Below are 14,395 nucleotides of genomic sequence, written 5' to 3'. Positions count from 1 at the left end.
AGGTACACTACCTCAATTTCCACAAGTCTTTGAGCTGGATTATTTTCTCAGCATCTCCTGCCTTACCAAGCATACCATACAGCTATTTGTGGTCCAACAAGCCAAGGATTGGACTGAGGAATTGTGAGGATGAGCAGTAGCTAATGCACTGACCCAGCCCTCACACTACTACAAACCAACAGTCATCCCATTCATAAAGGTGAAACACCCTTTGCCTTTTAAGGAAACGTTGGCCTGGGCCAGGCTATACTCTTATACTCTTAAGAGGTGTTTGAAAATGATAACATTAGCAACCCAAACAGCAATAGAACAACAGTAAAATAAAATGAACGTCAAATGAAGGTTCTATCAAATTACATATACCTTCATTAAACATGCCAATATGAAATAATCACTTACTTTTAAAAAACTTGCAAAACCGACAACTGTGGGAAGGACTCAGAAAATGCAGAATGTAATTGTAGCAGGCAGTGGGGGTAATATAGCGGGGTGAAAGGCAAGGAATTGCAACAATATCACCTAAAAGGATATGTTGTTTTTGAAAAGGCCCAAATGGGTGGTTAATCAGTCTATTTTGTCTCAAAAGTGTCCCATGGTGGCAAGAATTCACAAAAGTACCTGAATCTGTTCTTTGGTGGTTCGAGTATATCGAACAAGGTTTCTGTATTCTGTCTTTGTGGGTAGAACAAGGTTCAGATTACTACAAGTCATGCTGGGCCCCGTGGCGAATCAGCATCGAGTCGCTTTAAAGTGGAACTCTGTGCTGTTAGAAGGTGGTGTTTGAGGGATGCAGTTCAGTGAGCTCACCGGGGTCCAGAGGTTGAACCATTTCAAGATGGTTAGTTCTGAGTCGAGTCGATGAGGGACGCAATGCTTTCAGTGGTCTAAGTCAAGGCTTGGAGAATCTCAATGCTGTGACTTTGGTGGTGTTGCTTGAATAGGCTGCTGTTAATAATAATAATAATAATTTATCATTTATATAGCGCTACAAACCCGAAGGTATCTGAGCACTGCTTATTATTACCCACAGTGTGTGGTGCTCATTTATTGACCTTGGAAGGATGAAAGGCTGAGTTTGGCCCTGCCTGGATTCGAACCTGCATCAGCATGCTCGGCAGGAATACCAAAGTGAGCGCTCTACTTGCTATGCTATTTGACCGACAATAGCATTGGACCGAAATCATCCACAGCAGCAAGCTGGTATTAGAGCTGAATAGCAGCTGTGGTCTGCTAGTACAATGCAGCCTCATGCAACTTTAATGATGGTAACACAGTGGTTCAAAAAGGTTAGAAGAGAATGCTAAAAGCAGCACATCAGGTCCTGGTGTTTCAAAGGCATTCAAACACAGTTGACTCATGTATGGTTTAAAGCTGCAGACAAACAGGAATACAGCTGCTTGGCCTCTGCATCCTGTGCTGTGTGTCCCAATCCAGGGGATCAAGGACACAATTAGTCCTTTTCCTCTTCACTCCCAGTCTTGGCAGGTTAGCTGGCACCTGCACCTCCAGTGAGGTGCCTAGGTACTGGTGCAGCTGGCAGAGAGTGCAGGTTTTCGTCCAACAGCAGGTTGAGCATATGGCCCTTAAATAGGTAGCAGTCATGTAGTAGATGGGATGCAGAGTAACTCTCACACCAAATAATCAAACCAACTCAGGAAGAAGGCAACGTAAGTTTAATGTTTTAATATCAATTGTCTAAAACAGGGCGTTACAACAGACATCAACGGACGCCGCAAAGCATAATCTCACTCCGCTCAACTCAACATGTTTCATAAGAACTCATCATTCATGATGTCATACTACATGGCACATAAGAAAAACCTATGGGGGATTGTGATAGGGTTAAGGGGAACATCTTAGTATACTTTCTGTAGGGGATCGGGTTGTGATTGGGTTTCTACAGTCAGGTGGACAACTTATGCCCACCCCTAGTGCAAGTCATCTTCACAGTTATTAGATACACAGTATATCATTGGCTCTCAAACTATAAGGCCCTTTGTTATAGGGCCTTCTGCAATTGGTTGGCACGCTCGTGCCCTTCTGGAACATTCGGCCCACTAGCAGCACGTAAGCTTGTACCCCAGGTGTCAGTGGATGGACTTGACCATTTCTCCCTACCCAATGAACCCAACATCTCTCATTACCTGTGCCTTCTGCCATGCAGATTGCCTTTAAACTTGGCCTTGCAAAGTATCCTCACCCCTTAGGTCTGGAGCTGCATGCTCATCTTCTATTTCCATCCATAGGCCAAGTGACAGGAAACCATAATTTGGCCCATTTCTAGCATTTAATTGTCTTAAATGATTAAAACCTGGCACTCATGGTGTTCTTTCTTCAAACCATAACAAGGGATGACTCAGCCTCTCACTTTCACTGTTCATCAAGGATAGATAACCAGTTCTTGGCTGCTCCAGCCTTTGACACCACGCCAGACAGCCTTCTCGGTCCTTCCACAATTCCATCTACTTTCTTGCTGGAACACAGTTTTCAGCCATCTTCTCCATAGGCTTTTGAGCTTCCTAAAATTGTGGCGCTGATGTCCAGATTCTATATAAGGGCGGCACCACCTGCAGTCTATTCACTACGTATAGCTGGCTTCTATGATCACTTAGTGTACTGGCGTTGCTGCATCTGTACAGTTATTAAACGGCTTGCATTTTCTGCAGTGCTCTTCACACGTGCAAACTTGACTCTGCATATGAAAGTTTACTTGATTCTTTACTTCGTCATCAGTTTCCAAAAGGACTATACATCCTCTTCTTTAGCCACACTTCTCAGTTCATCATCCTCATCTCTTGTGACGTCAACAACTTCTCTTCCTTTCATCTTCATACTCCTTCGGGGACCTCCTCCAAAAGATTGTCATCTCCTCGGGGATACATCAGATAGGGCTTTCTTAGTGGATACCTTTTCTCGAAAACACTACGCGGGAAAGCCACAGACACTTGTGTCAAACATGGCACAACATCTGGCTTCCAGCATATAGGCGTGAAGAGGGCAAGACTTCCTGCAGTGGCCCTTGGCTGCTTCTCTACAAGGTTACCCTCAATGATCTTTGGGTCTGGTTAGGGAACAGAGCCTGCCCTTGCCTTGGAACACCTGTCTTCACCTCTGGCGGAGGGCTTTACAAAGGACTTCTCTTCCAGCAGGATCCAAACAATGTATTCTACTCTTAATAGACCTGGATGAATCAAAGAAGGAGCATGATACCCTTTCCTTATGACATGGAAAGCCACAGTTTATTGGATAAAAGCATGTGTGCATTACATTAATCTCTGTCAGGTTGACAAGTGACATTTGACTTCTTGCATCTCAGCAACAGTGCTTTGCTCTGCAGGAAGTGTAGTGGAAAGTGAAGCCCAGAGACAGCTAAGATAACTGTCCTAACACTGCCCCTTCCTAAGCCTGCAACTTCAAAAGCTCTTTGGTATGCAACGCCCCGGTGTGAAGCTTGCACTTTTGTTATGGGTGTGACACTTTCAAGCTTGGCTCCCAGGAGTCATCCTGCTGGGAGTTTCCTGGGTTGGGGAGCTGTTACCCAACTTCCCAAGGAATCAAAGAGAGAAAGCTTTCCTGTATATTGCCCTGCTGGCAGAGGAGAGACAGGTGGCCTGGCTTGAATGCACAAATGCACATAGCCTTTCCTTCGTAGGCCTAATCTCACAGGCCTCTGTTCGCAATATTGACAGTATTGACACATGCATGATCCAATGCTGCTGTGGCGTTAATGATTGTGTGAACTATCAGTCACCCTACCATAATCCAGTTATGGCTTATCATTAGAGAGTTCCCTGCCATTAGATGGATAGTTGTCACACACTTAATATGCATTTCATGAAAGGTGTAGATTTAAATGCCCTCTTTGTCTGCAGTAACTTTGCTGGTGAAGCACTGGCAAACGGGGTGCCTGTGACCAGAACAAGTGACTGATGCGCAAGAGCTCAGGGGTACATTAAGCTATTGGTATGTAGCTTTCTGAAACGGGGTTTGTTTAGCAATCATTATATCATAAATACAAATCAAAAAGCCAGAGCTTCTACGCCCTGCTCAGATGGCAATCCTTCACATGCCCAATATAACAATCAGCCTATCACAGATCACCAGGTCCCAGCAGTCGAATGTTGGCAAGTATGTAGTTTGCAAGAGGCAAATTGTCCCAGCAGGCTTTTAAACGTGGTGGGCGCAGTGACTGCTCAATCTAAGATGCATTTCTTTCAAGAGTGCTTAAAGATGATTTTAATCCTGCTAGGTCTGGTTAAATATTTATTTTATGATAATGTTTCCAATGGGGGCATGTTCATTTTCATATTTATTAAGCGTGTGGTTGTGTTTGTGATATACAAAAGCCCTCGGACCAAAACCAATCAAATGCATCTATCTTTCTATACTGCCTTGCTCACCTCAACCACCGCGGAGGGCAACACTCCTGTGCCCGTCAACGCCTGCTGGGTGCTTGCCCGATAGCCTTTAGCCTCCATCAGCACCGTCTTCACACCTCCAATGAGGACAGCACCCATCCCCTGGCCCCAATTATGCAAGTGCTCCAGGACACACTCTGGTGTGGCAGCACGGAAGTAGGTTATGTGAGCCAGTGCCACTCGCTATATGGCGCCAGAGTAGATTACAGTAGATTACAGTAGATTACTTCAGAAGTGAAGAAACGAGTAGAGACTGAAGACCAAAAGAAGAAAATCCACAAAAAGAAAACGAACCCAAAAAGTGATGCTACAGAGTCAGTACCTCGGTATAACACACGGCCCAACCAATGAAACTGACAGGGTCATGATGGGTGCACGCCCAGGGCTACACGTTTCTGTGTATACTATAATCCCGAGAAACACCAAGAAATGTCTCACACGCCCAAGTTAATAACGGGTATTCTTTTGGGCGTGTGCCTCCTTGGGTCTTGCTCCGCACCCTGAGGGTCAGTTCGGGGCATAAAATTGTCTCGGGCACCCATGAAAAAGCGGCCCACAGTCGCAAATGCCAAAGCCTTTCTTTTATGGCCATTTATCTAGTTGGACTGTCTTTGTAAATGTAATGCGAAGTCTAAATTTTAAAGAATTGTGTTCAGATACACTGGTTAAAGCTACTAACTGCACAGTGAAGTAACTCATCAAACTACCCCGCTGTGTCCAAAAGAGCGGCCCGCTTAGTGGACCCTAGAACCGTGCTTGTACCGCAATGCCTTTTGGGCACTATACCAGTTCTCTACATAGGGGGTCACACATAAAACGTGAGAATGACAGATGTCCAATGTTTCATGTCATTTCTACCCTGTAGATAGTAAGATCACAGCATTGACAAACAATGCAATATGTCACCGCTTTTTAGGACATTTCGGAGAACAGGGCATGGCAGAAAATCCACTGAAATATGAGGAAATAAAGCAAGAGGCTGACAATGGAGTGTTGGCATGCAGGAAATGCTGTTGTGAACTTTGAATAAATGCCACTTTAACTTCGATTGCTGCTGATCTACCACCACAAGTAAAGGATAGCTATGAAATGAACAATTCACTGATGTGTTGGAGTACACTGAGATAGAGCCAAGCAGAGATAGTGCTTGTTTGCACATTGGAAAGTTCATCTCTCCTCTGGAAACAATGGAGCGGCTGCAGGCTGCCTTCTCACTGGTATAAGCCTGCTCTCAGCTCTATCCAATGGTCCCTATTTCAATGGCCCCTGTTTTTCTGCCCCGCCATTTTCCTTCATGCAAGCGAGAGAAGAAGGAGTTAACACAACTGCAGTAGGGCGTGTAAAACACACCCTGCAGACATGTCAATAGTCCCCCATAACACTCATAGCTCCCGCAGCAACTCTCAGGGGGGAACGGGAGGGTCCTCTCAATATGCACGCAATCCAACACTACACCAAACTCCAACACAAAGGCTTGGACGGGAAATGTACAGGTTACCCACTCCTTCCACCCACGCCACTCGCTCGGCCAGAGTGAAACCTACCTCAGAAGCTGGAGGTGAATGGCGAGGAAGGCTCCTCAGACCTCTGCCATTAACTCCACACCTACCTCTCAGATAAGGCTGGGTTGGTGTGATTCGAAGACAGAGGCTCTGCCCTCATTTGAGGCACGGCCCCAGCTGCAACAGAGCAAAACGTTAAATGGGCCACACATGATGTCATGCATGGTCCACCTATGAATGTCTTTCAGTTACAAGCAGCACTTCCAGTGGAGGGATGGCGACACTGCTGCGGACCAATGAGGAGTTTGACAGCCTTACGGGCTCCCAGGGTAGGGTTCTCTCTACAACATTCTGCAGTGTGGTGGCAGAATATTCTAGCAAGCTTGTACCTCTCAGCTATGACCAGCAGCATAGAAGTGGGGACCTTTAAAGTTGGGAATACTGTTAACGCCAGGTACCTCAGGCTACACTGAAAGAAACTGAAATAGCGAATTATTTCATTGGTTCGTAAAATTAATTGGAGGAGTATCTGCCTAGCAAGGTTCACATGGATGCTCCAGCAAAGCAGTGGGAGAACTCCCACCTTCCACCAAGGGAAAGAGGCATGTGCATGGTCAGTCTGGTGTTCATACGTCATAAGCCATGAGTTGGAGACCATACATGAGGCATACACATTGAAATCAGGGAACACCACTCTACTACTTACAAACTAACTAGATAGTACAAAAGTACAACGTTTGTGTCAGCAAGCGTTGTATACATATACTTGATAAATGTAATGAGTACTCATGGTGTGTTAGCATTTGGTCAACCTATGAGCAACGATATGATATGACATTTATAACGCCCCAGTACACAACTGCCTTAGAGAACCCTGCGGTTTCTGACCCCCTAGTGTCATGCCCCCAGTCTGGCAATAGTTGATTATGTTTTCTTTGGGCGATGAAACCAGTGATTTTTTGTTTTTGTTGCAAGGAAAAGTTGATCACTGACCGACATAAGATCATAAGGAGTTGAAGACTGAAAAGACACCATACAAATTCGCTGATGCACGCCTTGCCATCACTAGTGCGCCCGCAGCAGACTCAGACTCAGCACTTTGTAAACTCTCCACAGCAATGCATGAACCATGTTAAGCTTAGGCGTGTTTCATCCGTCATACAGCGGGACTTCTCACTGATTAAGTGCTGGTTTGTGCAGTCAGAAAATTGGATAGTTCTGCTCCAGCCGGGCCTCTCACCCAATTTACATTGATGTAGGAAATCCGGCTTAAGACGTAAAAAGCCCTTTACTCTGAACATTTGCATCTCTTGTATGATATGATAGGTTATTTATAACGTGCTTAATACCGAGAGGTTACTAGCACGGACCCGGGGATCAAACCTGTATTTATCCGTGTCGTTTTGCTTCCAAGGTGAGCACGTTGCCCCTGAACTATCCTCCTGAGACCTGTTGTATCACCTGATCGAGCAAAATGCGAACGTATGAGCAAACCAAACAAAAAGGACTTACAGTAATTGCACAAAAAGACACATTGGGATTACAAGCATGCAGTGATGTATTTACCCATGAGTTTCCTCAATTCGGCTTCTGGCAGAGCTTGGAAAGCCTCGTTTGTTGGAGCAAATAGCGTGAAAGCTCCTTCTTTGTTCAAAGTCTCGGTAAGTCCCGCGGACTGGATGGCCGCCACCAGCATGCTGCAAGAGCAAGATAGGCACGCATCAAGAACTCCTCATGTGTGATGTGAGCCCAGCCGCACCGGCTAAGTGCAGACCGCAGGCGCGCGATCACAGCCTTATGCTGTCTAAAGGAGACCTTCAACAAAGCACAGCATATCCCATCTGTTCATTTCAACAAAGTAACACAAATATGCAGCAGTTTAAAAAATAAATATGCAAAGTATGTCTGTTGGAAGGCTGATCGAATTTCCTGTACATTAGATGTCTGTGGACACAAATGTACAGAGTGCACAGAAGAGAAAGAAGCAGGGGTGTTGCTAGGTCTGGAAAAGATCAGGGGCTAAGCTAATGTCGGGTCTGGTGGGACTAGGGGCTAGCTAGCATTTTGGTTGTAGCACCTGAGTTTCTATCTGGGGCTACAACCAAAAGACCTGGGGCTATAGCCCCCTAAGCAACCCCCGCCAGGAACGCCTATGGAAAGGAGTGTGTTGCGTAGTGACTACGCTGTTAATGCGCATGCGCGAGCGGGGACGAGGCTCGCGCATGCATGGTTGGAATAAAGACGGTCCTCCGGCAGTTCCTGTGAAGGAAAGGGGCTGCTAATTATATTGGGCACTAGATGCCAGTATGTCAATTGGAACTCGTCCCCTATGCCTGGCTCTTACGCTAGCATTTCAGCATAAGATGCTATGGGAAAAGCTTTCGCCAAATGGTTTCTAATATACTGTACGAGTGGGTGGAGCGAACTGGGTGTATGTCCGAGGGGATTCTTACTGCGGGGATGAGGACACTTCACCTGGTTCTGGCAGAAATTCGCATACGCTACAAAGTGAGTTGGGTGGTGCAGTGCATTTTTGGCAGTACTTCTGTGCTTCCACTTCTTTCGTAGTAATGACATTATTGCCAGGTGTACCTCACAGCCAAATTCTAACTTTGGAGGTGACGTGTCACCTCCAGAATTTTTTGTGCATTAACGCCTCCACTTGCTCTAAACACTGGAGGATTTACAGTGGCAGAATTACAGCTTGCAGTAAATACTCCAAAATCGCACTGGAGAGTACAGAATTCAAAAATGAGTACTAACACCACTGTTACCCTTCTGGTAATCCCAACTAATTCAGACAACGAACTAAAACAGTTCTGCAGGCCCTTCAGGTGTCACAAATAAGTTCCTTTATTCCTTATATTCAAGTTACAATACAATGGGCCTCGTTACAACCCAGGCGGTAGCCGTGCTGGTAAAAAACGGCAAGGCTGCCGCCAGAATGTTTTTTTCCTGGCGCCTGGCAATGGTGAATTACCGGGGCATTACACCCCGGCGGTCCTGGTAATTCCCCATTGCCGGGCGCCAGAAAAAATGACTCCCCATTCCCATTCGAGGCCCATATGGGAATGGGGAGGACGGAAGCATCAGCACTGTTAAACCGGTGCCGGTGCTTGCGTCAAAGTCTGCTAGCAGGTGCCTTTCCGCCCGCTAGGTCAGACCTGGCGGGCAGAAAGGCACCCACCCGCAGAACTCAGAGTGTGCTGGTTTGGAAACAACAGTGCTGGCTTACTGGCACTGTTGTTACCGGACCGGAATACTCGTAATGAGGCCCAATAAGCTGTTGTACACTGGTTCCCATCACCCAGGCTTGATCTCTTCAAATGCATGGCTGAGAACCTTTTCACATAAACACTCTTTCACTCACAGAACAACATTCTCACAGCATTCTGTCTGACATCATAAGTTCCATGCATCTATCCCAGCACTATACAAACATCTATCCCAGCACTATACAACACACAGAACAGTGGTGGTAATGGTAAACAAGTTTGGCAGTAGTTCTGCTGCTAATAATGTGGCACAAAGTATTATTTCATGTGCATACTATATCTATATTTAAGATTAGAGGAGTTGATTGGACTACGCTTGAGAAGAAATTGTAATGTGCTGGTGTTCTAAATTGGTTACTGCTATAAATTGTATTTAGCAAAGACGCTATATAGACGTAATATCAACATTTTGGAAACATTATTAACTATGGTTGTGCATACAGACCATGCCTCTTTTTATTTTGTTTTTGCCCGACACACTCAGTGCTGCAGTGTGAGCTCCCCCCACCCCCTGGGTTGAAACCTTCAGTGTACCATGGTTAATGTGCACTGATGCCACTGACATTTTAATATTGGTAATTTTTAAAATTTTTGATTAAGCTAAAAGTAAACACGATAGTTGACTTGGTGTGGGTGGGGAGTAGAGCAATCACTCCACTCCTGAAAGCCCATGCCACTCTATCTTACATCCAAATAACATAGACTGCCATAATGTTTGCATGTCCACTCTTAGATGGAATTGGGAAAGATAGCATGTCCACTCTTAGATGGAATTGGGAAAGATAGCATGTCCACTCTTAGATGGAATTGGGAAAGATAGCATGTCCACTCTTGGATGGAATTGTGAATATTATCATGCCCACTCTTAGATGGAATTGTGAAAGATAGCATGTCCACTCTTAGATGGAATTGTGAATATTATCATGCCCACACTTGGTTAGAACTGTGAAAGTTAGCATGTCCACTCTTAGATGGAATTGTGAAAGTTAGCATGTCCACTCTTAGATGGAATTGTGAAAGATAGCATGTCCACTCTTAGATGGAATTGTGAAAGATAGCATGTCCACTCTTAGATGGAATTGTGAAAGATAGCATGTCCACGGAATTGGGAAAGATAGCATGTCCACTCTTAGATGGAATTGTGAAAGATAGCATGTCCACTCTTAGATGGAATTGTGAAAGATAGCATGTCCACTCTTAGATGGAATTGTGAAAGATAGCATGTCCACTCTTAGATGGAATTGTGAATATTATCATGCCCACTCTTAGATGGAATTGTGAAAGATAGCATGTCCACTCTTAGATGGAATTGTGAATATTATCATGCCCACTCTTAGATGGAATTGTGAATATTATCATGCCCACTCTTAGATGGAATTGTGAATATTATCATGCCCACTCTTAGATGGAATTGTGAAAGATAGCATGTCCACTCTTAGATGGAATTGTGAATATTATCATGCCCACTCTTAGATGGAATTGTGAATATTATCATGCCCACTCTTAGATGGAATTGTGAAAGATAGCATATCCACTCTTAGATGGAATTGTGAATATTAGCATGCCCACACTTGGTTAGAACTGTGAAAGTTAGCATGTCCACTCTTAGATGGAATTGTGAAAGTTAGCATGTCCACTCTTAGATGGAATTGTGAAAGATAGCATGTCCACTCTTAGATGGAATTGTGAAAGATAGCATGTCCACTCTTAGATGGAATTGTGAAAGATAGCATGTCCACTCTTAGATGGAATTGTGAAAGATAGCATGTCCACTCTTAGATGGAATTGTGAATATTATCATGCCCACTCTTAGATGGAATTGTGAAAGATAGCATGTCCACTCTTAGATGGAATTGTGAAAGTTAGCATGTCCACTCTTAGATGGAATTGTGAAAGATAGCATGTCCACTCTTAGATGGAATTGTGAATATTATCATGCCCACTCTTAGATGGAATTGTGAAAGATAGCATGTCCACTCTTAGATGGAATTGTGAATATTAGCATGTCCACTCTTGGATGGAATTGTGAATATTATCATGCCCACACTTAGTTAAAACTTTGAAAGATAGCATGTCCACTCTTAGATGGAATTGTGAATATTCGCATGCCCACACTTGGTTAGCACTGTGAAAGTTAGCATGTCCACTCTTAGATGGAATTGTGAATATTCGCATGCCCACACTTGGTTAGAACTGTGAAAGTTAGCATGTCCACTCTTAGATGGAATTGTAAAAGATAGCATGTCCACTCTTAGATGGAATTATGAATATTATCATGCCCACACTTAGTTAAAACTTTGAAAGATAGCATGTCCACTCTTAGATGGAATGGTGAATATTATCATGCCCACACTTAGTTAAAACTTTGAAAGTTAGCATGTCCACTCTTAGATGGAATTGTGAAAGTTAGCATGTCCCCTCTTAGATGGAATTGTGAATATTCGCATGCCCACACTTGGATGGAACTGTAAAAGTTAGCTTGTCCACTCCTAGATGGAGTTGTGAGAGTTAGCATGTCCACTCTTAGATGGAATTATGAATATTAGCATGCCCACACTTGGATGGAACTGTAAAAGTTAGCTTGTCCACTCCTAGATGGAGTTGTGAGAGTTAGCATGTCCACTCTTAGATGGAATTATGAATATTAGCATGCCCACACTTAAATAGAACTGTCAATAGTAAATTTAGAAGTATACCCAATTGCCTCTCTGTGAAAAGGGAACTAGAAGTGTACCCAACAGCCTCTCTGTGAAAGTTGAATTTAGAATTGCATTTAGAAGTTGCATTTAGAAGTGTGCCCAATAGCCTCTATGTAGAAAGTTGCATTTAGAAGTACATTTAGAAAGTTGCATTGAAAGTGCATTTAGAAGCAGCATTTAGAAGTGTACCCAACAGCCTCTCTGTGAAAAGTTGAATTTAGAAGTGTTCCCACTCTGTGATAAGTTGAATATAGAATTGCATTTAAAAGCGTGCCCAATAGCCTGTCTGTGGAAAGTTTAATTTAGAAGTACATTTAGAAAGTTGAATTTAGATGTGTGTCCAATAGCCTCTCTGTGATTCTAGAAATGTGCCCAACAACCCGCTGAATTTAGAAGTGTGCCCTGTAGCCTCTCTGTGAATTAAAAAGTACGCCCAAGAGCCTCCCGTGGAAAGTTGAATATAGAAGTGTACCCCATGTAACCCATCATATCTCACCAACACGCTTACTCTCTCCTTACACCATCACTCAAATAGAACACAGAGATACTATGACACCATGCGGTATAACTGTTCTCATATCAACATTTGCCGCTCACCCCACATCACTCTAAGTAATCACTGCTGGTTACGCACCCCCCAGCGAGGCGTTCTCCTCAGGCCTAACGCAGCCACATCCGATCTGGATAAATCCTGCCAGAACGAACACATACCCCTGACCTCTCAACCACCACACCTACCGCTAGAAAGCAGCTATTACACCGATACTGCACGAGCTGTACACATACCTGGTGCTCACACGCACCTTTTTGACTCTCTCTACTCTCTCTACTGATTTGAACTGCGGTTCCCAAGGGCGTTCAACCTACCAGCGCCTTCAGACCATACCAATGGTATATAAGGCGCTATATAAGTGCAAAATAACATAACATAACATAACTTAAAATGGCAAAATACGTCTTTTCATCTCTCTTTGGAGATGGACATCACACTGTAAAGATCACGAAAAAAGTACAGAATTTCATATGGTGGTATTTCTAATTCTTCAGGCTAACAGGCCAATTGTGATTGTCTACCTGGCTATAAATAGCAAACACAATGGGGGTCATCACGACTTGGAGGTAGCCATGCCACAATTTGCCGCATGGCTGCCCCCATTCCGGGTACCGGGTCCGGGTACATGGAATGGGGAAATACCGGGTCATTCATGGGTCCGGGTTCATGGAATGGGGAAATTACAGGCCCGTTGTTTGCATCCTGGTCTGCGCGTGGGACCCGCTAAGGACGCCTGGTTTTACCAGGCGTCCTTACTGGATCCCGCGAGCAAACCTCGGAATGCAGCGGTTGGGGGTTAACGCTCTACCGTCCCCGTTAACCCCCTACTGCCAGGGTCGTAATGACCCCCAATATATTTAAGTGTACTAGGGCAACTGGATGTCAAAGTGCATAATATGGGGTAGCGGTGATGTTGAAACTGAAACTGCTACAGTTGTTTTTTTTGACGACTGAAATATTGAGGGGATTGTGTAAAATATGTAAAGCTTGCTCATAATAATCATGGGTTTAAAACTATGGGTCAGAATCCCCCAAAATAGCGCAAATGAAAGGAACGCAGAGAATGCTCTTGTTTCACTTAAGCTATTTTCAGAAATGCTCAGGTGCCTGTATTCACAATGGTGACCTGAGCATTTCAGGAGGGCCTGGGCAATAGCAGAAATATGCACTGTCCCGCCCCTTTGCGTACAGAGGTGTCGGGGTAGGTGCTCCCGACACTAATGTATTACAGGCTCCCAGAAATCACGTGGTTGTTGGGCGCGCATTTCAATGGGATGGCTCGTTGAAGGCCATCTCAGCGAAATGACGAAACAATGAAAAAATATTTTCATCCCCATGCTAATGCAACACCCGCTATTTAAAGCACGACTGTCACACTTCAAGAGGAATTGGGCTGATCCTTGTTTGTTGTTGTTGCAAGTGAGTTGATGCACTGGTGCTGAGGCTCACGTGCAGCATCAACAAAGTTTGGAAAATCTGGACCCATGAGGCCATTCATGTTTCTTTTCTGAAAAGAGAAGCGCCTCAATTTGCAAAGGTTCTTTTCTCTAATGCCTCAGTAGGCTAGTCCACCCAAACCCTTGGCGTGAAAAGCCAGGCATGCGCTGCCGGGACTAGATTCTGCCCTTGTCTGCCCATGAATACTTCTTTTGGACGTGCACTCAAGTGTCCACAGGCACAGGAAGCTCTGCTGCTGATGGGCAGAGCAGTCTCATCCACTAGTGCATCAAACAATGAGACACTCTTTCTCCACCTAGTATGGCGCCTCAACATGTCACATCAAATCCCTGTACTGTACCTGAATCGATTATCTGCTTTCAGCACGTCCATGACATTTCCGGTGGGTGGAGTCAGCATTTTGTCCACTGTAAACAAGGTCCCGAAGCGTCCTTTTTTGTCATGCGCAGCAATGCAGCTGTTTTCGATACAGAGAGACTACAATAATAAT

The 14,395-nt window shown here is 44.6% G+C and overlaps 1 protein-coding gene across 1 annotated transcript in view; it reads right to left on the bottom strand.

The window, feature by feature from the left end:
* The window catches only part of TGFBI (transforming growth factor beta induced), a 263,409-nt gene that overhangs the window by 37,515 nt on the left and 211,499 nt on the right, over nt 1–14,395 (bottom strand). The window contains exons 11-12 of the mRNA XM_069652603.1: nt 14,246–14,382; nt 7,487–7,617 (exon numbers count right to left, since the gene is read on the bottom strand). Coding sequence (XP_069508704.1) covers nt 7,487–7,617; nt 14,246–14,382 — 268 coding nt within the window. The remainder of the gene's footprint in view (nt 1–7,486; nt 7,618–14,245; nt 14,383–14,395) is intronic.

The sequence above is a fragment of the Ambystoma mexicanum genome, chromosome 3p, assembly GCF_040938575.1.
Source record: "Ambystoma mexicanum isolate Mex_15411 chromosome 3p, UKY_AmexF1_1, whole genome shotgun sequence".
In the NCBI taxonomy this organism is placed as follows: domain Eukaryota; kingdom Metazoa; phylum Chordata; class Amphibia; order Caudata; family Ambystomatidae; genus Ambystoma; species Ambystoma mexicanum.
Note: the sequence above shows the minus strand (reverse complement) of the source record. Positions and strands in the feature narration are given on the sequence as shown.